The 26,967-nt window shown below is 50.8% G+C and overlaps 2 protein-coding genes across 3 annotated transcripts; both read left to right on the forward strand.

Moving 5' to 3' along the window:
* The first annotated feature begins 4,712 nt into the window (after positions 1 to 4,712).
* Positions 4,713 to 15,322, forward strand: CD177 (CD177 molecule). 2 transcript variants are annotated; one of them, XM_015100020.3, is made up of 9 exons: positions 4,713 to 4,795; positions 4,871 to 5,011; positions 5,250 to 5,432; positions 6,144 to 6,278; positions 6,461 to 6,577; positions 11,208 to 11,348; positions 13,771 to 13,947; positions 14,070 to 14,201; positions 14,800 to 15,322. In XM_015100020.3, exons 1-9 carry the CDS (start codon positions 4,744 to 4,746, stop codon positions 15,045 to 15,047), a joined length of 1,326 nt encoding a protein of 441 aa, XP_014955506.2. In that variant the 5' UTR covers positions 4,713 to 4,743; the 3' UTR covers positions 15,048 to 15,322. The 2 variants fall into 2 exon arrangements, with proteins under 2 accessions (XP_014955506.2, XP_014955507.2); XM_015100021.3 differs by having other exon boundaries at positions 6,144 to 6,263.
* On the forward strand, positions 15,008 to 26,646 carry TEX101 (testis expressed 101). Its single transcript, XM_027977580.3, has 6 exons — positions 15,008 to 16,491; positions 24,225 to 24,326; positions 24,455 to 24,598; positions 24,736 to 24,924; positions 26,004 to 26,132; positions 26,290 to 26,646. Exons 1-6 carry the CDS (start codon positions 16,392 to 16,394, stop codon positions 26,523 to 26,525), a joined length of 900 nt encoding a protein of 299 aa, XP_027833381.2. The 5' UTR covers positions 15,008 to 16,391; the 3' UTR covers positions 26,526 to 26,646.
* The last annotated feature ends 321 nt before the right edge of the window (positions 26,647 to 26,967 follow it).

Consider the following 26,967-nt stretch of genomic DNA (forward strand, 5'->3'; position numbering starts at 1 on the left):
TTCCTCGTGCTGCTGAAAGAAGAGGCAGAGAAGACGACCAGAGGGACCGTGACCACCAGAGGGGGGCTGGTTTGCCGGGTCAAGGGGGACTACGTTTGGAAGCCAGGGGATGTGTTGGGGGTAATATTTACTTGCCGGTGGCCCTGTTCAGCAGAAAGTGGCCAAAAGCCAATAAAGACAAGACTATTGAACACTTACTTCCCTTAGGAATGAAGATTTGTGTCCCAACGATGTCCAGAGGAGGTTTGGCAGGTGGTAAGAGAACGTAGAAGGGGTGGTAGAAGCAGGCGGCTCTCATCACCACCAGCCACACAGTCAGGGCCTTTGCAGCTCTGTTACAGGTTTTCCCCCCATTCCCCTCTCATTGAGGTTCATGAAGAACTGGCCATCTAAAGCTGTGGGCATGCGATCCCTTGTCATTAGCACAGATGATTCTATGATTAAGGAACAGATGGGAACTGTGTGTCTTCTGTACTGCGGACTCACGGGGTGGATTGTGCGGTTTCCTTTTTCTCATTCATTCTCTCCCCTTCTCCCCCTGCCCTGAGTTGTGGGGACTGTTAGTGGGATCTCCACCTTCCAGCTGGGTCCGGTGGAAGGGGAGCCCCAGCAGGAGACCGCAGGGAGGACACTGAGTGAAGCTGGGGTGTTAATTGCCCAGCTCCCTCCCTGTACTGCTGCTGTTGGCTGTGTGAATTTTTCAGCCTGAAGTTGGAGCTCCTGTCAAGTAGCCATCTCCAGAGAGGGTTCTCTCTTGAGTGTCTGTCTTGCAACCCCTCCGTGTTGCAGTAAAACAGCAACAGAAACACAGTGGTATCAGAACCAGGACACTGCTCTAACCCTTGTGTCTCCACAACAGTCTCATGCTTTTTCCAATTGTCTCATTTAGAATCTCTTTTCAAGTTATGCAGGCGGAATGGGTCCCCATTTGAGCTGGGGCCCTGACTGCTAGGGAGAATCCATATTGGTTGAAGTATACTTTCACCTCCGAGGTCATGGTCGTGGGCACGTACTTTTGACTGTAGCACCCTGGGGCTTCCCAGGTGGTGCTAGGGGCTAATGAAAACAAAAACAAAAAACCCCGCCTGCAGATGCAGGAGACTAAGAAATGCAAGTTGGATCCCTGGGTCAGGACGATCCCCTGGAGGAGGGAATGGCAACCCACTCCAATATTCTTGCCTGGAGAATCCCATGGACAGAGGAGCCTGGTGGGCTGCAGTCTATGGGGTCACATAGAATCGGACATGACTGAGCAACAAACACTTTCAGATTTTCACTTTCACTTTTCACAAAAGGGCAGAAATGAGTTCCAGGCAGAGGACCCAGAACATGCAAAGGCCAGGGGGTAGGAAAGTTGAGTCAAGTGAAGTTCAACTGACTCACTTGGGTGATTAAATGAGCTAAGACACCTGAAGTGCCCTGTACACAGTGAGCGCTACATAAAGGCCAGCAGTTATAATTATTGCACACCAGTGTGCACACATCCAGGGTCTACCAACTTGGGCGTATTAGTGGTGGGGTAGTATTCTCTCCTCCTGACAACACAGGCAATCCATAACCTCAAGCCTTGATTACAGCTCTAGTGAGCCGTAATGGACAGGCAAGAAACCACACACATTTGAAGTATACAGTTCGATGAGTTTTCATATGCACACACACTCTGTAAGGTCATCAACACAGTTCAGATAATGAATGTAAGCATTCCACCCAAGTTTCCACATGGGGACTTCCACATGGGGATGTCCTGGCTGGCCCCATGGTGAAGAATCTGCCTTGAAATGCAGGGAACTCGGGATTCGATCCCTGGTCTGGGAAGATCCCACATGGCTCAGGGCAACTAAGTCAACTAAAGAAAAAAAGATGGAGAATCTGAAATTTTGAACAATTTTACATGTTTACCTAAAATGTTTCCACATGAGCCTTTGTAATCCCTACCTCTGTACTCAGCCCCACCCCGACAGTACCCAGGCACTCACTCACCTTATTTCAGTTACCGTAGATTAGTTTGTAGTTTCCAGAATTGTATATAAGTGAAATCTTGTAGTAGGTTCTCTTTTTCCATCTGGCTTCTTTCATTCAGTGTAATAATTTTTTATTGAAATGAAATTCACCAAATGGAAACCGTTTTAAAGTGAACAATTCCGTGGCATTCAGCTTAGTCACAAAGCTGTATGACCACCACCTGCTGCTGCTGCTGCCAAGTCGCTTCAGTCGTGTCCGACTCTGTGCGACCCCACAGATGGCAGCCCACCAGGCTCCCCCGTCCCTGGGATTCTCCAGGCAAGAACGCTGGAGTGGGTTGCCATTTCCTTCTCCAATGACCACCACCTAGATAGTCCTAAAATGCTTTCATCGCTTCCAAATAAAACTCTACTTATTACGAGGTTGCTCCCAATTCCCCCATCCCCTAGCCCCTGGAAACCACCAGTTATGTCTCAATGGATTTACTTCTTCTGACTATATGTCATCAATGAATCATACAATATGTGACTTTTTGTGTCTGGCTTCTTCCAGAAATGGCTACCTACTCCGGTATTCTTGCCTGGAGAATCCCACGGACAGAAGAGCCTGATGGGCTACAGTCTATGGGGTCGCAAAAGAGTCAAACAAAACTGAGCAACTAAACAACACCAGCAACAACCTTATGGGCCTCTTTGCCCCCCTTCCTTCTTCCTCCAGGCACATTGCTTCAGTACGCACACAACTCCAGAGGGCGCCATTCACACAGCCACAGTATGAATCACAGCACACAACCCATACAAAGGTAGTGATGGCTCCACTGTGCCTTTCCTTCCTTCCTCCCTCTCTCCCTTCCTTCAATAAATATTTGTTGTTCATCTAGGCTCCGTCATGTTAGTGGTGGAGACACAGTGGCAGATGACCAGAACATGCCTCTGTCCATGGAGCACATTTTAAACCTGCAAAACAGGGGCTTCCCTGGTGGCTCAGTGGTAAATCCGCTCTGTCAATGCAGGAGATGTGGGTTCGATCCCTGATCCGGGAAGATTCCACATGCCTCGAAGCAACGAAGCCTGTGTGCCGCAACTACTGAGTCTATGCTCTAGAGACTGGGAACTGCAATTATTGAGCCCACGGGCCCTAACTGCTGAACCTGTGCACCCTAGCACCCATGCTCCGCAGCAAGAGAAGCCCCCGCAATGAGAAGCCCGGGCACCGCAATGAAGAGTAGCCCCTGCTCTCCGCAACTAGAGAAAAGCCTGCGCACCCGTGAACAAAAAATATAAATGAGCAAAATTAATTTTAAAAATTCTTAAAAAAATAAACTTGCACACGCAAAGAAAAATAAAACGTAAAAGGATGCTGAAATAAACGTGATTGCAACTTTCATATTCATTTCTTTCTCTTCTGCTGCTGTTCTCCATCTTTTCTCCGTTTCCCCTCTCTTTCTCACACATTCACATCTGGCCTCTGCAGTCACAGATAGACATCACCTATTCTTCCCTGTCTCTTCCTACCCAGCATGCTAGAGCTGGTTTGTGCAGGTTTTGCGAAAGCCAATTGTTAAATATTTAGGAAATTTTCGAGCTGGTTGTGAAAATGATTGGTAGCTTAAAACCAGACAGGATACGAGGATGTACATCACAGAAATAGGCTGATGTTATGATGTTGTTTTTCTGAAAAGCTGATCTCCTAGCACACCGCTCTTCTATTTCTGGCAAAGACACTTTGCTTTGCCAAGGAATATCCTCATTCTCTGATAGATACCCAGTCTCCACCACCACCTGTCCACCCCCGCCATTCCTCACCTCCCTCCTGGGTGGCGGGAAAGCAGAAGTTCTAGGACCGGGTTGTGCTGAGAGTGGAGAGAACAGAGGAAGAAGAGGAAGCGTGAAGGAAGTTCATGAAAAAGAGAATAAAAAGGACAGCAGTATAGGAAGGTGGCGCTAGTGGTAAGGAAACCGGCTGTCGGTACGGGAGACGTAAGAGACACGGGTTCGATCCCTGGGTGGGGAAGATCCCCTGGAGGAGGGCATGGCAACCCACTCCAGTATTCTTGCCTGGAGAATCCCATGGACAGAGGAGCCTGGCGGCCTACAGTCCATGGGGTCACAAAGGGTCAGACACGACTGAGCGACTAACACGCACACAGGAAGGAAAGAGAAGGACAAGAGAAGCAGGAATCCATGGGGGGCAAGGGTTCAGGTAGGGAGAGCATACGGACCAGGCAAGACTCACCGCCCAGTGTCCTCACAGGCAGTTGGGTCATTTCCCCATCTTGGGCCAGAAGGTGGCCGAGCTGCTAGGAGATGAGGAAACCGCCTTCTCAAACTACCCTGAAACAGGGTTGAGGGTGGGGACCCACAGAGCTGGGCTCTGCAGGAAGGAGGGCTGGGGACCTGGACCAGTGAGGTCTGGGGGTCTCTAACTGTCGAGAGGGCCTGCGGGCCCAGCCAGACTCTTGGGTCAGAGGGGGAGCGGGGGTCGCGGGGGCTGAATCCTTGGTCTGAAGGAGGAGGGGCTGGGGAGCTGGACCCCTGGGTCTGGGGAAGGAAAGAGGACACAGGTTCCTCCCCCATCCTTCCCCTGGATCCTCACTCTACTCACCTCACCCCACCCTACCCCACCACCTTTAAGCTATGGAGACTCAGAAGGAGGCCCTGGCCTTGTTTAGCAAGACCCTGTCCTCCCCACCCTTTCCTGGACTACCTTGGGTGTGACGAGATATAAAAGTGCTGTTTCCTGGGAGAAAGAGCGGGAGCGAGCATTCCCGCCACCCAGACCATGAGCTCTGCCCTGCTGCTGGCCCTGCTGGGCATCACCCTCCCCCTGCCCGGTGAGTGAGAGACCCGGCCAGGGAGGGGATCTACCTGGAGGCTGAGCTCAGATGGATTTGCTCCTCCCGTTTCAGGAGTGAGGGCCCTGAACTGTCACTGGGGCATAGCAGAGACCGTGAGGAATGTATCGGAACAGCCCTTCCAGTGGAAGACTTCCCAGCAGAACTGTGGGGAAGGTTTGGGCTGCCAGGAAACAGTGATTATCACCCAGAACGGTGAGACGGGTCCCGCTCCTGACTTGCAGCCTCTCCCTTGGAGAGATGCCCCTATCACCCCACCCTCTAGTCCTAGCTGCATTCTGTGTACAAACTCAGAAGACCGCTCCCCGAAATACCAGGAGCGGCGCCCACCTGAGCCGCCCAGGGGCCTCCTCTGCACCCTTCCAGATGCACACCCTCCCTCTAGGACCCTGGAGCCCTGACCCCACCCTGGCCTGCTTCTCTCTCCTCGCAGAACCCCTCCTGTACCTGTTGCTCATCAAAGGCTGCACCCAGGCAGCCAATCAGGAGGCCCGCGTCACCGAGCACAGGGCAGGCCCCGGCCTGTCCATCACCTCCTACACCCGGGTATGCCGGGAGGACCTGTGCAACGACCTCTCCACCAGCCTCCCTCTCTGGACCCCGCTCCCACCCACAGGTGCCGGAGGTGGGGGGAGAAAGGCACTGCCCGGAGGAGGGGGCAGTGGGGTTGAGGGGGTTGGGGTGAGCACACAGGCACTGTTCTTTTAGAATCCCTCCCTGCCTCCCCTCAACCCCGTCCAGCCTCCCCAGCACAGCTTCTCCTAACAGTCCCTTAGCAGCACTGGACCGATGTTCCCTCACGTTCGACTACCCACCTCCGACTGCGGCTCTGGCCCTAACCTGCTGCCCACTCCTTCTCTTTTTCCTGTGGGGTTTGGGAACTTGCCCATCAGAGTTTTGGCATCTCCTCTTCCGAACTGAAATTGACCTGTGGGTTCCCACTGTACTCTTCTGTCTGAGATCGTAAATCGGATTTCGCTCTGCCCTTTGCGTTTCTCTACTCTTGGGCATCGCTGGTGGACATGGGCATCTCCTCTTCTTCCACAGTTCAGTGGAGCCGCTGGGTCCTCCCAGGGCGCCCCTCCCCTCCCCTTACTAGGCAGCCTTCCCCAGATCTCATGCTCCCTCCCTGCCTTGGTCTCTCTCTCTAGTCAAGGGGCCTAATGCCTTGCTCCCCAGACCTTCCTGAGAGGAGCCCAGGGAGGCTAAGGGAGCTGATTCTTGGGAGCTGTGAAGAGCTGAAAAGCCGAGGAGGGTGGAGGGAAGGCGCCCGGTCTGAGTTCAGAGCCCCCTTGCTCCCTCCCGCCTTTGTCTCCCGCCTCTCCAGTCCCAGGTTCTGTGCGGTGTCCAGTCTGCTTTTCTACAGAAGGCTGTCTGTCGGCCCCAGAGGTGACCTGCCCGGCCGAGAGCTCACACTGCTACAATGGGGTCCTCCACCTCACTGCTGGTGAGCCGCCAGGAGGTGGGTCAGGGCCAGGTTTGGGGGAGGCTGGGGGGGCGGCATGTGGGGCTGAGGATCAAGATCTGAGTCTCTTGGGGAGGAAAGCGAGGTGAGGATGGGAACCCTGAGGAGGGCGGGCCTGGCTTCCCCCTGAGTGTTGGCTGGTCCCGGTAACAGTGTCTCCACCTTCTCCTGCTTTCCAGAGGGCGGCTCCACCAGACTCAAAGTCCAAGGATGCATTTCTCAAGCAGGCTGCAACCTGCTGAACGGGACCCAGGAAATCGGGCCCATCAGCCTGCGGGAGACTTGCAGCCCTAAAGGTGAATGTCCCGGTGACAAGACCAAGTGACAGGGGCGGAAGTTCCGGGGTATGACAACCCTGGGAAAGGCAGGCATCCAAACATCCCAGCAAAACCAGCATCACAGGTCATTCAGATGTTACTACTCACTTAGGCAGGTGTGATGGGAGAGATTCTCCCAGTAGGCACTTCGGGCGAGGATACCAGGAAACAGAGAAGGTACGTGGTCCAGGGAACAGATCTATAGGACAGGAGATCTATAGGACACGAGATCTATAGGACAGGTGTTTTAAATGATGCTGAGCCTGGCTCAGTTAGGACAGCCTGTCCAGGTGGGAGAGGAGCAACGGAGCTAGGAGGAAGGTCAGAGAGGCAAAGAGGGTGGGCCACATCGAATGCCGCTCTCTCCATTGGCTGCAGGAGTTGCCTGCTGGTTTCCCTGCTGGGCGTGACTAGCTGCTTCCGATTCTATTTCTCCACCTCCCTGACCTTGGGGTCTCTGGCTTCCCCTTGACACCCGCCCCAACTCTGGCATCCCACCCTCACCCAACCCCCACCCCTGGTACCGGAGGCCCCAGCAGCCCTGCTGCAGAGAAAAAGTGATCAGAAGGATGTCAAGGGTGCTTCAGGTGTGACAAGGAGAGTGAGAGCCAAACGAGGACCCGGGGAGGGTTCCCACTCACCCACGGAAACCCAGTCCAGGTGGAACACCAGTGGATGAGCGTGGCCTGGCACGTCTTGATGTCAGGGAGCAGGATGAGGAGAGGGGTGGGGCGAGGAGGGAAGTGGGGTCTGGAGAAAGTGGGAGGAGGGTCCTCCCTGACCAAGCTTCAGGCAGAGAATTGAGTGAGTTCAGCAAACGTTCCTGTTTGGATCTCTCTGGCTGGACTGGGAGCTTTGAGGACAGAACCCAGATGTCCCTGGCACCAAGGTTTCCAGCCTCGGGCAGCACAAGGGCTGGGTAAGGATGGGTTCCCCAGGATGTGTTTGCTGACAGGAGTTCATACAGCTTTCCAAGGTCTCCTGTGGAGACCCCAGAGGACTCAGACCCTGGCCCTGCCCTAAAGGGCCTCTGGGACTGGGAACAGAGACATCACAGACACAGGTAGCCACGAGGCTGTCCTGAAGGGAGCCTGGGGGAGCTCAGAGGAAGAAGATACTGATGTTCTGGAAGGGGGAAATCAGGGAGGACTTCACAGAGGAGGTGAGCTATGACCCATGTCTTAACGATGAGCGGCAGTTCATTCACAGAAGAGCAAAAGGGCACAAACAGCCAGAGGAGATAGTATGGGCAAAGGCTTGGAGGTGGGGGCAGCCCGCTGTTTTCAAGAAGGCTCCCTGGGCTCTGCCCGAGGAGGGCTCATGGCGAGGATGAGGTACAGCTGGGAGCGGTGAGCAGTGACAAGTTTTCCAGGCGGACAAGGGGAGTGTGGGTGGTGAAGGCAGAGCCCTTCCAAGCAGAAGGAACACCCTGCTGTGTCTTGGGACTGGATGTTGGTGGGGGGAGCCGAGAGGTAGGTGGGGGTCCTGGTGGTGGGTCAGATAGCTTCCTAGCCAGACTGATGGGGCTGGCCTTTCTGCTAAAGGCAGGGGAACCATGGTCAGGGAGGGACAGAGTCTGAATCTTTTTTTTTTTTAATTAATGCTAGTTTACTTATTTGGCCCACATCTCTGGGACTAGCAGGAATATTAGGTAACATAGTCCAGCAGACATTCAGACACAAATTAGACACACACACCACACATCACACAATACACACGAGAGACACAACCACACACACTGTGCTGTGTACACACCACACACGTGTTTCCTCCCCCTCACACACCATACAACACCACATGCCACACCCGGCGCATACCCAACACCAGACACACACACGCAGCACAGAGACGCGGGACACGCACCACGGTGCACTCATATGACGAGCACACACCACATGCATCACCAACGCACTCTGTCACTATACACACACACCACACAGCACGCACCCACCCGCCGTGCACATTCACACATTCCCATACTACCCCACACCCTCCACAGGCCTGCTACACATTCACACACCCCACACATATCCCACATATGTGCGCTGCCCAGACCACACACGTGTCACATACAACACAGCCGTTACACCACAAATGGATATTCCTCACATATGTCCCTGTTTCATTGGCTTTCCGCATCAAAGCCAGATTTTTTTAAAAATTGTTTAATTTTTATTGATATATGTGGCTGCACTGGGTCGGACACGACTGAGCGGCTTCACTTTCACTTTTTACTTTCATGCATTGGAGAAGGAAATGGCAACCCACTTCAGTATTCTTGCCTGGAGAATCCCAGAGATGGGGGAGCCTGGTGGGCTGCCGTCTATAGGGTCGCACAGAGTCGGACACAACTGAAGCGACGCAGCAGCAGCAGCGGCACTGGGTCTTAGTTGAGACATGTGAATTCTTAGTTGTGGCATGTGGAGGCTAGTCCCCAACCAGGGATTGAACCTGGGCCCCCTGCAATAGGAGTGTGGCATCTTAGCCACTGGACCAAAAGGGAAGCCCCCAGCTAGGGTGGAGCAAGATGTCAGGGAGTAAGTGGAGAACAGAAGGACATCCCAGGGAACAGCTCCCGGAAGGCATGGGGGCAGGAGAGGACTGGGTGCAAAACAGGCCACCGCAGGAGCCCAGACCGAAGAAGAACCAAAGGTCCGGGATTTTAACAGCCTTGACTGTCCCCCTAAGGAACTGGATCGTGGTTCCAGCTAGAGCAGTGAGTCAGCTCGGCCCGGGAGAGCGCAACTGTTAAGAGCTTAGCTTCTGAATGGAAAGACATGGGTTTCAGTCTGGGCTCTGCCACTGAACCAGCTTTTGAGGATTACCACTGCTTAGAGCCTCTTTCACCAAGTTCAGAGAGGAGGAGACTCTCACTGATGGTCAGAGGTGGCAGAGCATATCCAAAGGCATGGGGGCAGGCATGTGCCTCCATGTGTGGTTCAAAGAAGACTCCAGGAATCAGTGGGACTCCAGCAGAGTGATTAAGCGGGAGCAGAGCAGGACAGGAGGACTGTGCAGAGGGAGGAGGGCACCTCAGGTAGAGCCTTTGGGGCCATTTTTAGGACTTGGAATTTTATTCTGCATGGGCTGAGGATCTACTGGAGTTTTCTGAACAAAAGATTGATGTGAAACAACCTTTCTTTTATAGGAATCATTCTGAATGCCTGGTGGAGAATAGAGTGAAGGGAATGTGGGCATGGCGGCGGGAGGGGGGGGGGACCCTCCAGGGAGACTCAGGAAGAAGCAGGTGAGAGCCAAGGAGTCTTAGACCCTGGTGGAAGCCGTGGAGGAGGCAGCTTCAGCCGACAGGATTTCCTGATGGGCGCAACATGGGGTGTAAGAGAAGAGGGCTTGTCGAGAATAACAGCGATGTCTTCAACTTGAGCAACTGCAAGAAAGGAGGTGCCATTGGCCAAGATGGGAAAGACGGGAGTAGGCAGAGCGGGAACCAGGCTGAGAGGATGGCTGCAGGAGCCATGACGTGTCTGTGAAGTCGGGGAATGAGTGACCCTCCTTCACGGGGGCTGTTGTGAAAGTTAACACATTTGTGGGTTACTTGCCTGGTCAGCCCCGAGAGGTTCTGCATCAGGAGACACATCCCAGCTGATCGTGTGATGGTCTCAAGAGTCGGTGTGATGGTTTTCAAACTAGACTGCCGAGGGCTACAGGGGCTGAGGTGGCCCAGGGTGGTCATCAGTCCTCCTCTTCCCCATCACCCCCTGCAAGGAGCCAGAATAATGCCTGAGTTCCCAGCCTAGCTCCTAACTCACTTGCGGTGGGACACTGGGCAAGCGGCTTTCAAAACTCCTCTGTTTCTCACTTGGAAAATCGGGGTGATGAGGATGACAACCTGTTTGGGGTAGGGGGTGCCAGGAGGAAATGAAGCAATCCAGGTGAGGTGAGCTTCTGGAGAGGGTTCATCCTTGGAAACTGATGATGGCAGCTGGACACATTTTAAGTGTTCAGTGCACACAAGGCATTTGAGTATTTCTGTTTGGAACATAGCGTTGCTCAGTGAAGACATATATGGTGTTAGGCTACATTTCTCTTTATCCAGATGAGGACCTTGAGGCCCAGAGAGGGAAGTAGAGATTGACTCAGGCTAAGGAAGAGCCATCTGTCTCCATCGCAGCTGATGGAAAGAGCAGCTGTCCTCGGGGGGCATTGAAAAAGGCCCCTGTAGTGTGTTTGAGCAGAAACAGGGTAATGAATGAGGATAGGGCTCAGACTTCCAAAATGAAAGAAGTGAAAGTGTTAGTCACTCAGTCATGTCTGATTCTTTTGCAACCCCATGGACTGTAGCCAGGCTCCTCTGTCCGTGGGATTCTCCAGGCAAGAATACTGGAGTGGGTGGCCATTCTCTTCTCCAGGGGATCCTCCTGACCCAGGGATTGAATCAGGATCTCCCACATTGCAAGCAGATTGTTTATCATCTGAGCCACCAGGGAAGCCCTGAAGATCCCTTCTACATCTGAGGTTGAGGGACCAGTGGCCCAACGGGCTGGCAGGGTAGCTCAAGAATGTGGGCATCTTCCCAAGCGTGGGACCAGAAGGAAGACACACAGCGGGTCCCTGGCTTCCACAGACCCTGTTGATTCTTTCTCTGCAGGTGTTCTGACGTGTTATCGGGGGATCATACTGCAGATGTCTCCAAACCTGAGCCGGGACCCTGTCAAGTGGTCCACATCCAGGGAGCAGCAGTGTAACCCTGGGGAGGTGTGTCAGGAGACCCTTCTGCTCATAGATGTAGGTGCGTGGGCTGCGCAAGAGGGCAAGACCCCTGCATGGGGTCCTGTGTCTCCCTGCCTTGGATTTTTAAAAAATTAATTAATTTATTTTAACTGGAGGCTAATTACTTTACAATATTGTAGTGGTTTTCCCATACATTGACATGAATCAGCCATGGGCGTACCTGTGTTCCCCATCCTGAACCTCCTCCCACCTCTCTCACCATCTCATCCCACCAGCCCTGAGCACCCTGTCTCATACATTGAACCTGGACTGGCAATCTATTTCACATATGGTAATATGCGTTTCAATGCCATTCTCTCAAATCATCCCACCCTCACCTTCTCTCACAGAGTCCAAGTCTGTTCTTTACATCTGTGTCTCTTTTGCTGTCTCGCATACAGGGCCATTGTTACCATCTTTCTAAATTCCATATATATGCGTTAATATACTGTATTGGTGCTTTTCTTTCTGATTTGCTTCACTCTGTATAATAGGCTCCAGTTTCATCCACCTCTTTAGAACTGATTCAAATGCATTCTTTTTAATAGCTGGTAATATTCCATTGTGTATATGTACCACAGCTTTCTTATCCATTCGTCTGCCGGTGGACATCTAGGTTGCTTCCATGTCCTGGCTATTGTACACAGTGCTGTGATGAACACTGGGGGTACATGTGTGTCTTTCCATTCTGGTTTCCTCAGTGTGTATGCCCAGGAGTGGGATTGCTGGGTCGTATCCGGCCTTGGATTAAAAAAACATACTTCTCTGTTTATTTTTGGCTGCTCTGGATCTTCGTTGCTACATGAGCTCTTCTCCAGTTGCGGAGAGCAGGGGCTACTCTCTAGCTGCCGTGCGCCGGCTTCTCATTGCTCTCTTGTTGGGGAGCACAGGCTCTAGGGCGTGTGGGCTTCAGTAATTGCAACTCACGGGCTTGGTTGCCCCACAGCTTGTGGGATCTTCCTGGGCCAGGGATCGAACCGGTGTCCCCAGCATTGCAAGGAATCCTCCTTAAGTGGTTAAGGAATTTGAACCACTGGAGCACCAGGGAAGCCCCCTGCCCTGGATTCTGTGCACTTAATTTCCTGCCACGGTCCCTTCAGGCTTGCAGTTCTAAATCCAATTCTTCCTCTATCTGTGCCTTGGTTTCCCCTTCTGAAAATTGGGATGAAATGATGGCAGTAACAATGACTTACTTCACAGAGTAGTCACTAGGATACAGCTGGAAGTCCAGGCAAAGGGCTGAGAACAGAGCCAGCACAGAGAAAGCTTTTGCTCAGTCATTTCAGTCGTGTGTGGCTCTTAACTCATTTCATTCAAAGTCTAAGGAACTGCTGTTATGAGTCAGGCACTGTTTTAGGTGCAATAGATCCCATTACATTTGCCTTCTTGTAGCTTTACAGGCCAGTGGGGAAGCTACAGGCAAAACAAAACAAAAGAGTAAGATATCGTGTATGAAGACAAGAGCTGTGGACAGAAGTCCAGTGGGGACGGGAGATCGGGAGAATGATGTGAAGGTTACAGTTTGTGCTCTGAAGGCTCCCTGTCACTAAAAAACCCCCAAACCTAAAAGTTGAGAGTTATTTATTCAGTGGGAATGTTATACACATTTGCAGCAAGCAGCAGGTAATCTGAGTAGGAAAGATTATTGTTAATTAAGAGAAAACTAAATCTCTCACATGAAGAGATTTAGCAATCTTCTATCTTCTATGGGAAGATGCAAGTGTTCAGACTTGCTGAAATCATTTCCTTCATATTTGTTGCTGTTGTTGTTCAATCGCTCAGTTGTGTCTGACCCTTTGCAACCCCATGAACTGTAGCACACTATGCTTCCCTGTCCTTCACCATCTCCCAGAGCTTGCTCAAACTCATGTCCATTGAGTCGGTGACGCCATCCAACCATCTCATCCTCTGTCGTCCCCTTCTCCTCCTGCCCTCAATCTTTCCCAGCATCAGAGTCTTTTCTAGTGTGTCGGCTCTTCGTATCAGGTGGCCAGAGTATTGGAGCTTCACATGTATCTAGCTATCTGGGGCCAGTCCTGCTTTCTTTATTGTTCACAAACTAATTTCTTGTTTATCGTGCTGCTGCTGCTGCTAAGTCACTTCAGTCGTGTCCAAGAGGTGGCAAATGTGGTGGATGGCTGCCGAGAGAGAGAGAGAGAGAGAGAGAGAGAGAGAGAGAGAGAGAGAGAGAGAGAGAGAGAGAGAGAGCGCTCCTACTGGCTTCCAAAAACCTAGCTTTGTTTCATCTGGGCTCAGAAATTTGCATTTGAAAAAGGCGTGTTGACTGGTGAGGACCCCGACTCTGGCCCCAGGCTCCCCTGTGCTCTCTACAGGACCTGTGCCCCTGGTCACGTACCTGTCTCCTGCCTGACGAGCCCCTGACTCTGCTGCCCTTGGAGCCTCCACTCTCACCGCCCAGCTTTCTCTCTCTCACCCCTCAGGACCCAGGTCGATCCTGCTGGGAAGCAAAGGCTGCAGCCAGGTCAGAACCCAGGCTACCTCCATCCACTCGAGGCCCCCCGGAGTGCTGGTCGCCTCCTATACCCGGGTCTGCTCCTCCAACTACTGCAACTCGGCTGCCAGCAGCAGTGTCCTGATCAATGTCCTCCCTCGTCCAGGTGTGTGATGCCAGCGGGTTGGGTGGGGCCCAGGATAGGGAGGGACACATCTCGGCGCTCAAGGAGGGTGGCTGCAGCTAAGCGCAGGGCTCTGTGTTCCCAACCTTCTCTCTGCTCCCCAGCCGCCCCGGCCCCAGGACACCTGCAATGTCCCATCTGTCTGGCCCTTGGATCCTGCTCACAAAGCTCTAACGTTGTGACGTGTCCTAAGGGCACCAGTCACTGTTACAAGGGTGAGATTTTTCTCCAGGGAGGTGAGTACTCGAGCTGGGGGCCTGGATTCACGGGGTCCCGAGGTGGGAGAGTGCTTGAGACCCTGGTGTTGTGGTCCATGTGCAGGCTGGAAAAGAATTTCCAGATATGAGGCAGAAAGAGAGGAGAATAAAGTTTAATAGAGTGGGAAAACCAAACAGTGGGCTGGTTCAAGGGAGAGCCAAACCCTTTCGCAGGCTAGTAGCCAGTTTTTACAGCCTCAAGACAGAGAAAATTCCTACTGGAATGGTGGCATTAGGTGATTGGTTAGGATGCTATAGGGTGGCTATTTTATCTACTACCAGGTCAGGGAACTGGTCGCTTTAGATCCAGAGGCTCATGGCAACAGTTGCTATGGGGCTTGGTCAGTTCCAGAGATTTTTATCCTGTGACCTTGGTACAGGGCTCCACACCTGGCTCACAAGTTTGGGGTTGAGGGGAGGGGCTTGGGAACCCAGATTTTCTAGGTCTGAGGGAGGAGGGGACTAAGCCTGGTCTCTTGGTCTGAGGTGGAGTAGGGGAAGGTCTAGGATTAATAGGGTCTAGGAACTTAAGCATGAGGAGCATTGAACCCTCTCTGACTCTATCTATTCTCTCTAGGTGGGCTGGTCTCCCCAGTGGGCATCCAGGGCTGCGTGGCCCACCCTTCCAGCACCTTGTTGAGCCGTACGAAGAGTATCGGGGTCTTTGATGTGACTGAGACCCGTGAGGGTGTCACTGAGGTGGATCAGCCTCTAATCCAAAGTGGAGCTGCCCCTGTCCCTTCCCTGGCTTGGGCAGTGGGGCTGTCCCTAGCCCTTTGGTATGGGGCGCCCTCCTTGCTGACCCTGTTCCCCCATGATCCTTAGCTCCTGCTGACCCCCCACGCCCCATCTCTCCCTCTGACCTCATAACTCAACAGCCTTGGACACTGAATGATGTCCCAGTCCTTATCACCACCCCCTCCACCACCACCACACACACACACACACACTCACACACACACTCACACACACACACACTATCTGACCTGGTGACAGTATATGGAAGGGCCTGAGAACAGCTGAACTGATCCGCTGGGAGGAGGGACATTCACCCAGAGGCCACCTGTGTGCGATAATAAAGACATTGTCCTTTCCCCACACGCAGGGGTTTTTCTATGTGAGGGGAGGGCAGGGCTCCCAGAGATCTGGCTCAAGGGAGGAGAGGAAGCCGGTGAGAGAGTCACATTTCAGGTCATCCCTCACTGGTCTTCTCCACAGCCCCCCTGGACCAGCTTGGGTGGTAGCAGAGTCTTCCAGGCCCTGCAAGCAGAAGTATTAGGGCCTCTTGGGGGGCCTTTCCAGGCAGCTCAGCAGTAAAGAATCTGCCTGCAATGCAGGAGTCCTGGGTTTGATCCCTGGGTGGGGAAGATCCCCCACAGGAGGGCATGGCAACCCACTCCAATGTTCTTGCCTGGAAAATTCCATGGACAGAGGAATCCGGCGTGCTACAGTCCATGGTGTTGCAGAGTCAGACACGACTGAGCCGCTGAGCACACACAAACAATCACTTGGGAAGTGAAGGTGTACCAGTGAAGCTTCTATTTTAGCAGGCAGCACCAACAGGGGGCTCACACCACTTGAATAAATTGACATAATGGTTTGTGTGAAGCAGAGAAATGAGAGGGTTGGCACCATTTCCTGAGGCTGATATCACTGGGTCTGTTATCCTAGGCTTGAAAGACTAGGAAGTCATTACTGTTGTTAGAATCTGGAAGGGGGTGGTGTTTAGAGAGGGCTGCCTGACAGGAGCCGTGATCTCAGGCTGAAAAATCCACCCAGCCCACAACGACGCTACAGGGAGGGAGCCGGGGAATGAACACCCCAACCTCACTCAGTGTCCTCCCTGCGGTTTCCTGCTGGGGCTCCCCTTCCACCGGACCCAGCTGGAAGGTGGAGATCCCACTAACAGTCCCCACAACTCAGGGCAGGGGGAGAAGGGGAGAGAATGAATGAGGAAAAGGAAACTGCACAATCCACCCCATGAGTCCGCAGTACAGAAGACACACAGTTCCCATCTGTTCCTTAATCATAGAATCATCTTGTGCTAACGACAAGGGATCGCACGCCCGCAGCTTTAGATGGCCAGTTCTTCATGAACCTCAATGAGAGGGGAATGGGGGAAAAACCTGTAAGAGAGCTGCAAAGGCCCTGACTGTGTGGCTGGTGGTGATGAGAGCCGCCTGCTTCTACCACCCCTTCTACGTTCTCTTACCACCTGCCAAACCTCCTCTGGACATCGTTGGGACACAAATCTTCATTCCTAAGGGAAGTAAGTGTTCAATAGTCTTGTCTTTATTGGCTTTTGGCCACTTTCTGCTGAACAGGGCCACCGGCAAGTAAATATTACCCCCAACACATCCCCTGGCTTCCAAACTTAGTCCCCCTTGACCCGGCAAACCAGCCCCCCTCTGGTGGTCACGGTCCCTCTGGTCGTCTTCTCTGCCTCTTCTTTCAGCAGCACGAGGAACACAAAATAGCCTGGGGGCAGGCCTGGCTTCTGGCTGATTAGGGCTCTGATTGGGTTTCTCACCCACACCAAGCCCGCGGTCACAGAGACCAGGAGCAAAAATCCTTTAGGTGGGTTGTCATGTGTACTGATGGGCGGGGACACTCCCTTATCCTCCCCTGTGTCATGGACCCCTGCCTTCTGGCTCTAGGGCAGGTGACACGATAGACTGGCCAGTTTGAGACCTAGGGCATCTCCTGTTGGGTGGCAAGGTACTTTCTCTTCCTGGTGCCTTCAAAAGCCATCGTGGCCACTTGACCCTTCTGATAAGCCAATTGTGTCTGTGTAGGGGGGCACCTGGAAGGTCAGTGAGCTCCCTGGGGGTAGTTAACTGCCTCAGTTCCTTTGCCTTAAAATACGTCCTCTAGTTGGAAGCAATACTTCATGGGAGGACTTCCCTGGTGGTCCTGTGATTAAGACTCCATCTGCCAGTACAGGGGACAGGGGTTCAATCCCTGGTCCAGAACGATCCCACAGGCCACATGGCAAATAAGCTTGTATGCCACCACTACTGAGCCCACACGCCCTAGAGCCTGTGCTCCGCAACAAGAGAAGCCACAGCAATGAGAAGCCTGTGCACCCCAACTAGAGAAAGCCCATGTAGCAAGGAAGACCTAGGGCAGCACACACACAAAAAAGAGAAAAATTAATTAATTAATTTTAAAAAACTTCCTGGGATCCTGTAGCAATAGAGCAGACATTTATTTCCTAAGTCCCCAGATGGCAATGTTGACAGAAGCAGTGAGCACAAGGCAGGCGGAACAGCACCCACAGTGTGCATTACCCTGCAGGGAGAAAGGTCAGTCTCGAGAGCTGGGTATACGTCCTGAAGAGTCCTGCTGTAGAAAGATGCCATAACAGGCTGAGGTTGGCCTCTGCCTTTGTTGGTTTGGGCGCTGAGTGGAGTCAAAAGCCAGGTCACCTGGAGAAAGTTAACGCACTTGTTGTCACTGCATGGAGACATTAGTTAACTCACTAACCCAATAGAGTAGTAATTCTATCCCCGGGTGCTTGAACAAATACATCCGCTCCTATATTCCCTGTGAAAGATTTTGGCCCCATGAAGCCTTCCCCTTGGTCCTGTCTAGTCTCACACCCTTAGAATCTGTATCAGTCGGGGTCCAGGCATGTGTCAGGAACCACATGCTAATTTTAACAGGTAAAGTTTTTTATTTTGTTTTTATTTTGGCCACGCAGCCCGTGGGATCTTAGTTCCCTGACCAGGGATCAAACCCCAGTTAGTATAAGGAATCATTATTGGACTTCCCTGAGAGTCCAGTGGCTAAGACTGCCCTTCCAATGCAGGGGGCCTGGGTTCAATCCCTGGTCAGGGAGTGAGATCCCACATACTGCAACAAAGATTGAAGATCCCAAGTGCTGCAACTAAGACCTAGCACAACAAAATAAATAAAAATAAATATTTAAAAAAGGAAATATTTAAAAATGAAAGAATCATGAGGGAATTCCCTGGTAGTCCAACGGCTAGGGCTCTGAGCTTCCACTTCAGGGGACATGGTTCCATCTCTAGTTAGGAACTAAGATCCACGAGACCAGAGAGGAAAGAAAGAATCATTATCTAGCAACACGGGGTGAGGATTAAGAGGGGATTTGCTACTAAGCCTGAAGAACACAGAGCTTCCCAGGTTGCGCTAGTGGTAAAGAACCTGCCTGCCAATGCAGGAGATGTAAGAGACAAGGGTTTGATCCCTGGGTCGGGAAGATGCCCTGGAGAAGGGCATGGCAACACACTCCCGTATTCTCGCCTGGAGAATCCCATGGATGGAGGAGCCTGGGAGGCTATAGTCCATAGCGTCGCACTGAGTCGGACACGACTGAAGCGACTTAGCACATGACGAAGATAAGATAAGTGCATCTAGGGAGCAACCTCCACACTTGGGGCTGGAAGACAAGCTCTTCAGCCTGCAGTGTCCCTCTACCACCCTCTACTGGCAAAGCCTAACATTGTCCCTGGCTGCTGCTGCTGCTGCTGTTAAGTGGCTTCAGTCGTGTCCGACTCTGTGCAACCCCATAGACGGCAGCCTACCAGGCTCCGCCCCTGGGATTCTCCAGGCAAGAACACTGGAGTGGGTTGCCATTTCCTTCTCCAATGTATGAAAGTGAAAAGTGAAAGTGAAGTCACTCAGTCGTGTCCGACTCTTTGCGACCCCACGGACTGCAGCCCTCCAGGCTCCTCCGTCCATGGGATTTTCCAGGCAAGAGTACTGGAGTGGGGTGCCACTGATGAACAAAATTGCTTGCAGGATCCAGCAGGGCAATGAATCTGGAGCTGAGAGGCCATAACTGGCGCAGAATCTGCCCATACACACGCTCTGGGATTCCTGCCCGTGCAAACTGGTGAGGTTCTCTAACGCTCTCAATGTGTGGTGTGTACGTGCAAGACCAAGTCCTGTGCTTCTTTGGACTACATTAGAAATTCGTTCTTGTGGGTCTGGAGGAGAAGCATTTTCCTGTGAGTGGTCTCTATCCCACATCTGAGAGTCACATTCCCTTAACACAGACTGGCAACACTGAACATTTACCTGGCAGTGCATCTCTGCAGCCCGTTCACTCGAGTCTTAGGCTTGGTCCTCAGCCAGATCTGCCCTGTGACTGGAAACAAGAGATGCTCTGCCACGCGAGTTCTCTGATTGTCCGTCACATTTCCATTTGGACGATCTCATCTTTCCATTGCTCCTCTTCCCCCACGTTTGCTCACTAGGGTCATCGGAAGAAACCAGCTGACTCCCCAGTCAACCTGTGCACCACTGTTGCCATAGTAACAAGGTGCCACACCCACTTCAGCCCCCAATACCCTGCTTTCCATCTGCACTTCTTTCACTGCTACCCCAGTGATAACTTGACCAACTATGAAATTGTCACAGGACTTCTTTCACCTGCGCCCTATCTTTTTCCATCAAGGTGGTCATCCCTGTGCTTCTCCCATGTAGTGGAAACCTAATCCCAGAATACAAGTTTGTTTGTCTGTTGCTGGATGCCACTGCTGATCCTGATGTCTGAATTGGTCAGGGTCCCGGCTTCAGGTTCAGTCACTCAGTCATGTCCAGCTATTTGTGACCCTATGAACTATAGCCTGCCAAGTCCTCCAGGCTCCTCTGTCCATGGGATTTTCCAAGGAAGAATACTGGAGTGGGTTGTCATTTCTTATTCCAGGGATCTTCCTGACCCAGGAATTGAACCCTCATCTCCTGCATTGGCAACGGATTCTTTACCACTGAGCCACCTGGTAGCAGGAAATAAATTGTTCACCCAAGTTGGGTAATGAGTCGAATTTATTAAGGGCAGTGCTGATTACAACCATTAATACTGGATCCAGGGAAACCACAAAGGATGGTGCAGGAGTTGGGAGTAATCGTATATTTAATTTAATTTTATTTATTTTTGGCTGTGCTGCACAGCTTGCGGGATCTCAGTTCCCCATCTAGGGACTGAACCCAGGCCATGGCAATGAAAGCCCAGAATCATAACCACTAAGCCACCAGGGAACTCCTTCATGTATTTGAAACATATGACTGCAACAATATATAACAAAGAGGATTGCTCTACATCTAGGGCGGGGGGTGCCATGCACTTCATAGATTTATAACTGGCATGAAGAGGCCCAGTACTGAAATGGGGGAGAGAACTCCTTTCTACATAAATCCACACTTGAACACAAAGCCACGTACACTCATGGTGTGCTGGTAAATGAACAGCTGCCTCCCCGAAGGGAGAAAGAAAAACTCTGATCTGTAGCATTTGCCAATGTCCTTGGTGTAAATACTCCCACTGTGGCTGGTTTCAAGCTATCATGATGTCCTTGCCTATGGAGTTGGGAAAAAATGACCATGCAGGAGACACAGGTTTGATCCCTGGGTCGGGAAGATCCCCTGGAAGAGGAAATGGAAACCTACTCTAGTATTCTTGCCCGGAGAATCCCATGGACAGAGGAGCCTGGCGGGCTACAGTCCATGGGGGTCACAAAAGAGTCAGACGTGATTGAGAGACTGCGAACACACACACACACCATACAAATACAATAGTTATAAATAGCCTCAAGGGCATAGGTAATGGTAAAATAATAGATAATTTAGGAAGTGATGATTTTTGAGTATTTATTACCTTCGTTTTAAAGTGTTTGTTATTTGTTTATTTATGGCTAAGCAGGCTTTCTCATTTTGCTGGCTTCTCTTGCTGTGGAGCACAAGCTCTAGGGTGTGTGAACTTCAGTAGCTGCAGTGCACAGGCTCAATAGCTGTGGCACGTGGGCTTGGTTGCCCTGAAGCATGTGGAATCTGCCCAGACCAGGGATTGAACCTGGGTCCCCTGCATTGGCAGGAAGATTCTTAACCACTGGACTACTAGGGAAGTCTTACCTTTGCTTCAATATAATTTAGTTTTAAGTTGACAAAATTTAATTTTTAATAGTGGCTCTATTTAGCAACTGGCTTGAAAAACTCCTGAAAATTGACTCTCATGAACCAGGTGGAGTCAGTCCCAGCACAGCATGGCCCACACCCCAGAGAGAGCCAATGAGTATGCACAAATGCTCTTGCACAACCTACCCTGAGCTCTCAAGTCTTAAAGAGTAGATCCGTATTCGTCCATCTCTGAACCCGTCAGGGTAGCCTCACCCAGGGTGGGTGGGTAAGGGACCAAGTTGGCTCACTGCCGGAAGCATGGGCACCTCAATATCCAAGATTTGTGGTGCGTGAGCATTGAAACCAGCAACACTATGGGTCTCCCTATTATGTCTTGAGAAGTTACCCGAGATGACCAACACCTACAATTCCCAAGATATGAGAAGGATGGGGACTTCCCTGGTGGTCCAGTGGCTAAGACTCCACCTCCTGATGCAGGAAGCCTGAGTTCAATCCCTGGTCAGGTAACTAGATCCCGCATGCTGAAACTAACAGATTCCATGTGTGGTAACTAAGACCTGGCACAGACAAATATAAAGAAATAAAATTTAAAAAAAAAAAAAAAGGAATTTCTACCGAGTTACTGATGGCTTTAAAAACCGAACTCAAAGAAAGATTTACTATATTTATATCAGTGATTAACATTTTAATTTTTTTATTTTTATTTTTTTTAGTGATTAACATTTTAAAGCAGCACTAGCTCTTGTTAAAATGTCTGCTTTTAGTTACTTTATTCAGAGGTGGTTTGAGGCCACCTTAACCATGCCAAAAGTTAATTTAAAACACAGAAGTAAAATGCCATGTATCCCTACCAGGGCTAAGTGAGCAGACACAGGCAATTTACTTTAGAATAGAGCAGGGGTTGTGGGGGAAGCCCTTTATTTAAGCTTGTGCATTTGGGTGCAAACAACCTTCCAGGGAGAAATACATGGAACAATGTCCAAAGACAGAAAAAGAGTCTTCCAGCCTCTCAATCCCATGGTACTTAGCTATGGCAGCCTCAGCAAACTAATTAACAGGCCAATGTGTTATTTAAGATGACCTTCACTACAGTTGCTAGATGCCAGGTATGGAGCTAGAACTGAAGAGGCAGGATGAGTGCTACTCAGAGGCATGGGAAGGGATAAGGGTCTTAAGATTCTGGAGCTCCAAGCAGGTGTCTATGCAGCTTCCAACCACCCTCTCTGCCCTCCAGTTACCCTTAACTCATTGGTCCCACACTGGCATTGGTGGCCAAGATCTGAGACCTTGCTCCAGACCTACAGTTACACAATAACCCAGGAAAACCACATACTGTTACAGATCAGAGGAGGTGAGTTCTGGAGGCCTGAGTCCCCAAAATAAGGGAGTGTGGCTCAGATTCCTGGGTCCTGAGGGGCAGGGTCTTTGGACCAGAATGCTCTCTTACTATGTATATTAACTCTTTCTAATATTTACATGAATAACAATATTAATAATTATATTCTTAATGTTAACAGTCCCCAACTGGAAGCTCTTAATATGTTTTCACATAAAGTTAAGAATTTTACCAACACCATTCTTACTGTGGTATTTTCTCTATGAAAAATAACCACAAAACTCACAGAAACAGTACCAAGTCTAAAAGAACACATATGGCATCTTTGTTACATCCAGAGAACTTATATGTAAGTATACATATGTGTAATATATATATATATATATATATATATATATATATATATATGTAATGATTTCCAGCCATAAACAAGAAATCTGAATGCTGCGTCTGGTTTATGATACTGACACCAATATGTGGGTTAGCTACAATGGCATTCTGCCGTTTAAGGGTGCCAGAAATAACGCTGAAGCCAGCATCCCTCTATTCAGTCTTCCAGAAGACCACGGAGGAGGCTGGCACCCTGGTGTGTACAGAGGATGAGGCCTGGGCTGAGCAGGAACCACTGCAAGTGAAGAGTGAGGGGACCAAGTTGACTCCCAACAGATAATGGCCACTGGGATGGATGCTGGGAATGGGCCAAGCTGGTACCATGAGAGGAACCTGGGCTAGGAGAAGAGTTCCGGGGGTGAAAGCCAAAGGTTTGCCTTCCTAGTGAGCCTAGGGAAGTATGAACTCTATAGATCAAACTGTAGAAAAGTTTAAGCAAGGTCATTTGGGTATGCGCCACCCCGAAACTGAACGCGCCTAGCACTACCAACACCGGCGAGTTCTCGGTCCTCCAGCTTCTACGCCACTCGCCATTCTGTGCCTGTGTATGTTCCAAGCCGGTCAAGGATAGGCCAATGGGGTGCAGGGGTTCCTCCAGGCTCATCCAATGAGCTAGAAGACTCTTTTGTGTCAACCAATGGGGCTTCGAATGAGCTGTCGCGTGAAACAGGTCCCGCCTTCCGTGCCTGAGGGAGCTTGAAGGAGAAGGCGGGGTTGCGAGAGTGTTAGCGTTCCAGGGCGTTGCTTCAGCACCAGTATATTTTTGTGAGATTATCTGGAAGTCAGGAGGAATTTTGGTCCCTTAAAGAGAAAAAGAGGGGCTGAGGACCCAGTTTCCTGGGTCCTGGGTAAAGATAAGGCTGGGGTGGGAGCGGGACTCCTGGAGTTAGCGGGGCGAAAGCTGGAGCCTTGCGCTCGTTGATCTGAGAGGGGGAGGGCTGGGTGCCCAGAATCACGCGTCCTGCCAGGAAAGGTGGCTGAACCCAAACTCCTGGATCCTTAGTTAGGACCAGGCTGAGATCTCAGAATCCCGGGTTCGGATGAAGATGGAGGCCGAGAGAGCTGAGCCTCCAGGGCATAGGTTTGAATCTGGACTCTAGAGTCTGAGGGAGAAGGGGCCTGTAGGCCGGATTATGGCTCCAGAGGTTGGAGAGTACAGGTTGTGGAGCTCGTTGGTATGGGTGGCCGAGTCTGAGAAGTACAGCTATGGAAACCGAGGCTTGTTAACTAGTTAAGTTGCCGAAACTCACAAGCTAGATCGGGAAAGAATGACTTTAGAAGCCATCGTTTTATATATCCCCGTAAGCTCTGCCCTTAAGTCGGTGCTTGCTCAGATTTTATCTTATTCCATGTGGCTGAAAAGCTTCCTGTCCATGTCCATCAAATCACAGATCCTGATCAGTTCTTCCAGACGTCTCTAAAAGAAGCCATGGGAGCCTGTCGCTTTCAGGGTCTGCTGCTGCTGTTTCTTGTAGGAGCCTCGACCTTGATCAGTATGTATTGGAGATGTGGGGGTAGGGAGTGGTTGGGTCAAGGAGGGTGGATTTCTGGTGAAAAAAGAGTGATTTGGGGCCCCGGCAGAGAAGGACAAGTGCTCATCTTTATCTCCTTCTCTCCCCAGTGGCACAGAAATTGTTTTGTCAAAAGGGTACATTCACGGGTATCCAAGAGGATCCAGCAAACACGTTCAACTGGACCTCAGAGAAAGTTGAAGCTTGTGACAATGGGGCATTGTGCCAGGAAACCATCCTGCTGGTCAAAACTGGTAAAATGAGAAAGGGGCGATTGGGTTGGTGGGGGCGGGGTAGAGGGGAGAGGATTATGTTCATGTTAAGACTGTTCCGCTTTCCCCAGGCCAAACAGTAGCATCCCCACCCGCTTTCTTTCCTTCCTGTCTCACAGCAGGGACCAAGACAGCGATTTTGGCCACTAAGAGCTGCAGCTTGGATGGGACACCGGCAATAACGTATATCAGGCACGCTGCAGACCCTGGCCTAGTTGCAATCTCCTACAGTAATTACTGCGAGGATCCCTTTTGCAACAACAGAGAGGGATTATATGATATATGGAATATACAAGAGACCAAAGAAGGTACCCTGTGAGGGGAGAGATGGGTGCTCTTCCCCCATAAGAGAAACTCTATACACTCCTGAAAAGAAAATGGGAGGCTTCCTTCTCTGTGTTCTTACTTGGTTTAGGTTCAAGTGGGCCATACACAAAAGAACCTCAGACCTTCTGCTTGTCTCTCTTTTTCTAAATTGTCACCTCGGAGTACTGTAAACAGTACTCCAAGCAGAGGGACATCAGTGAAGGCTGCAGTGTAAAGTGGATTTGGGGTTTATTAAGCAATAAGATGTCAGTGGAGGTTTCTGAGCAGGCTGGTGGCATCGGTCTAACTGCTCCAGCTTCCCCATTGCCATGTGGCCACAGCCCAGTTCCTGCATTTGTCCTCAAAGTCTACAGTAACCTGGCCACACCTACCTTTTCAGGTCATTTTCTTCTCTTCCCTCATTTATTGTGTTTTAGCTAGGGCAGGATTCAAAATATTTTAACAATGGAGATGCTGCTGACCAATCAGAATGGATGCTGGCTATAAAAAACAGTCCAGCCCTGCCTGTCTGTGCCTACCAGCTGAATAGCAACACCTGGTGATTTCTCACAATTCCCAAATCCACCAAGCCAGCTGACACTTCCAGGCCTCTGTCCTTGCTGTTGCCTTTTTTACCCTCACGCAACCCCCACTTCACACAGCTAACCTCTGTTCTTCCTCCATCTCAACTGAGGTGTCTATTCTGGGAAAAATTCAACCAAATTATTTTAGATAATTAAGCATTCTTCCATTTCTTTGCTACCATACCGTGGCCACAGTGCTCACAGGGTTGTATGGTAGCTAATTACTTACATGTCTGTCCTTTTCAGGACAGTGATCCTAGATGGCAGGAACTGGGTCCTTTGTGTATCTGTACCTCCACACCTATGCACAGTTTGGAAGTCATGTTGGATTGTGTTCTGACAGCACAGAAATCAGTTGGAAAGGGATGGGGAGGTGGTAGTAACAGGCCTTGAGTAGAGAGGCATCAGCAGGAAAGACTCAAGGAAGAGAAGGCAGCAAGGAGAGAGAACTCCAGAGGCAGGACACATCCTTAACTTTCTCTCTCTTCACTCTTCAGAAACCAAAGGGACAACAGGCCTCCGCTGCCCAACCTGTCTGGCTGTGGGGTCCTGTTTGAATGCTCCTTCTCTGGCCTGCCCCAACGATACAGATCGATGCTATCAGGGGAAACTCCAGATCGCTGAAGGTAAGCCGAACCTCTGATGGTTTCAGAGGCCAGAAAACCTCAGGCATATGCATGTAGCCTACGAGGTTCTGACACTGAGTTCCAGGAATGAGGTGAGGACTGGATTCCCCTCTGATTTCCTCAAACATCTATGTGTCGCCCCGTCCTTGTTCCACAGGAAATGTCAGCTCACTTTTGGAGGTCAAAGGCTGTACATCGATCATTGGTTGCAGGCTGATGTCTGGGGTCTTTAAAATAGGACCTCTGTGGGTGAAGGAAACTTGCCCCTTCATGTCCATTTCGACCCGAAAGATTGACAGTGGGGCCACGTGGCTTCACACTTCAGTTTGGAAGTTAAAGCTACTGCTGATGCTGTTACTGCTTGTCCTTGGAGGGAGTGCTTCTGGTCCCTAATCATCTCTTCAGACTGATCGTTGGCAGCTTGAGGAGCAGGTGGAGATTTGAAGAGCAGCTCCTGTGAATGTATTTGACATTTCTAGTAAAGTTTCTGCTGTGATTTGTGTATGCCTCAAGACTAGACGTGGTGTTATTGAGCTAAGAGTGTCCTTAAAATTCGTGGTCTCCAACCCACACATCTGCAGAAAGGGAATCAAAGATCTCAAAAACTTGAGTGAATTTCTCACACTTACATAGCTATGGACAAAGCCATAAAGTCTGGTATTCCTTTCACTGTAGTAGGCTTCCTTCTCTTGCTGGCTAGACAGGAGACTAACATTATCCTCCTCTAGAACACTCCCAACCCAGTCATAAGGCCAAAATCATGTGCTTTGGGGTTCTAATAATTCCTGGGGAGGTGTGTCAGAAAAATCAGATTCCAATTCTTCAGTTACAATGG

The sequence above is a fragment of the Ovis aries genome, chromosome 14 (assembly GCF_016772045.2).
Source record: "Ovis aries strain OAR_USU_Benz2616 breed Rambouillet chromosome 14, ARS-UI_Ramb_v3.0, whole genome shotgun sequence".
NCBI lineage: Eukaryota > Metazoa > Chordata > Mammalia > Artiodactyla > Bovidae > Ovis > Ovis aries.

Coding starts and splice junctions, on each gene's coding strand:
- TEX101 (XM_027977580.3), top strand. CDS start 16,392: ATGAGAGCCGCCTGCTTCTACCACCCCTTCTACGTTCTCTTACCACCT. Junction 24,599..24,735: donor CATCCTGCTGGTCAAAACTG/GTAAAATGAGAA, acceptor CCTGTCTCACAG/CAGGGACCAAGACAGCGATT. Junction 26,133..26,289: donor GAAACTCCAGATCGCTGAAG/GTAAGCCGAACC, acceptor CTTGTTCCACAG/GAAATGTCAGCTCACTTTTG.
- CD177 (XM_015100020.3), top strand. CDS start 4,744: ATGAGCTCTGCCCTGCTGCTGGCCCTGCTGGGCATCACCCTCCCCCTG. Junction 5,012..5,249: donor AGTGATTATCACCCAGAACG/GTGAGACGGGTC, acceptor CTCTCCTCGCAG/AACCCCTCCTGTACCTGTTG. Junction 13,948..14,069: donor CAATGTCCTCCCTCGTCCAG/GTGTGTGATGCC, acceptor TCTGCTCCCCAG/CCGCCCCGGCCCCAGGACAC.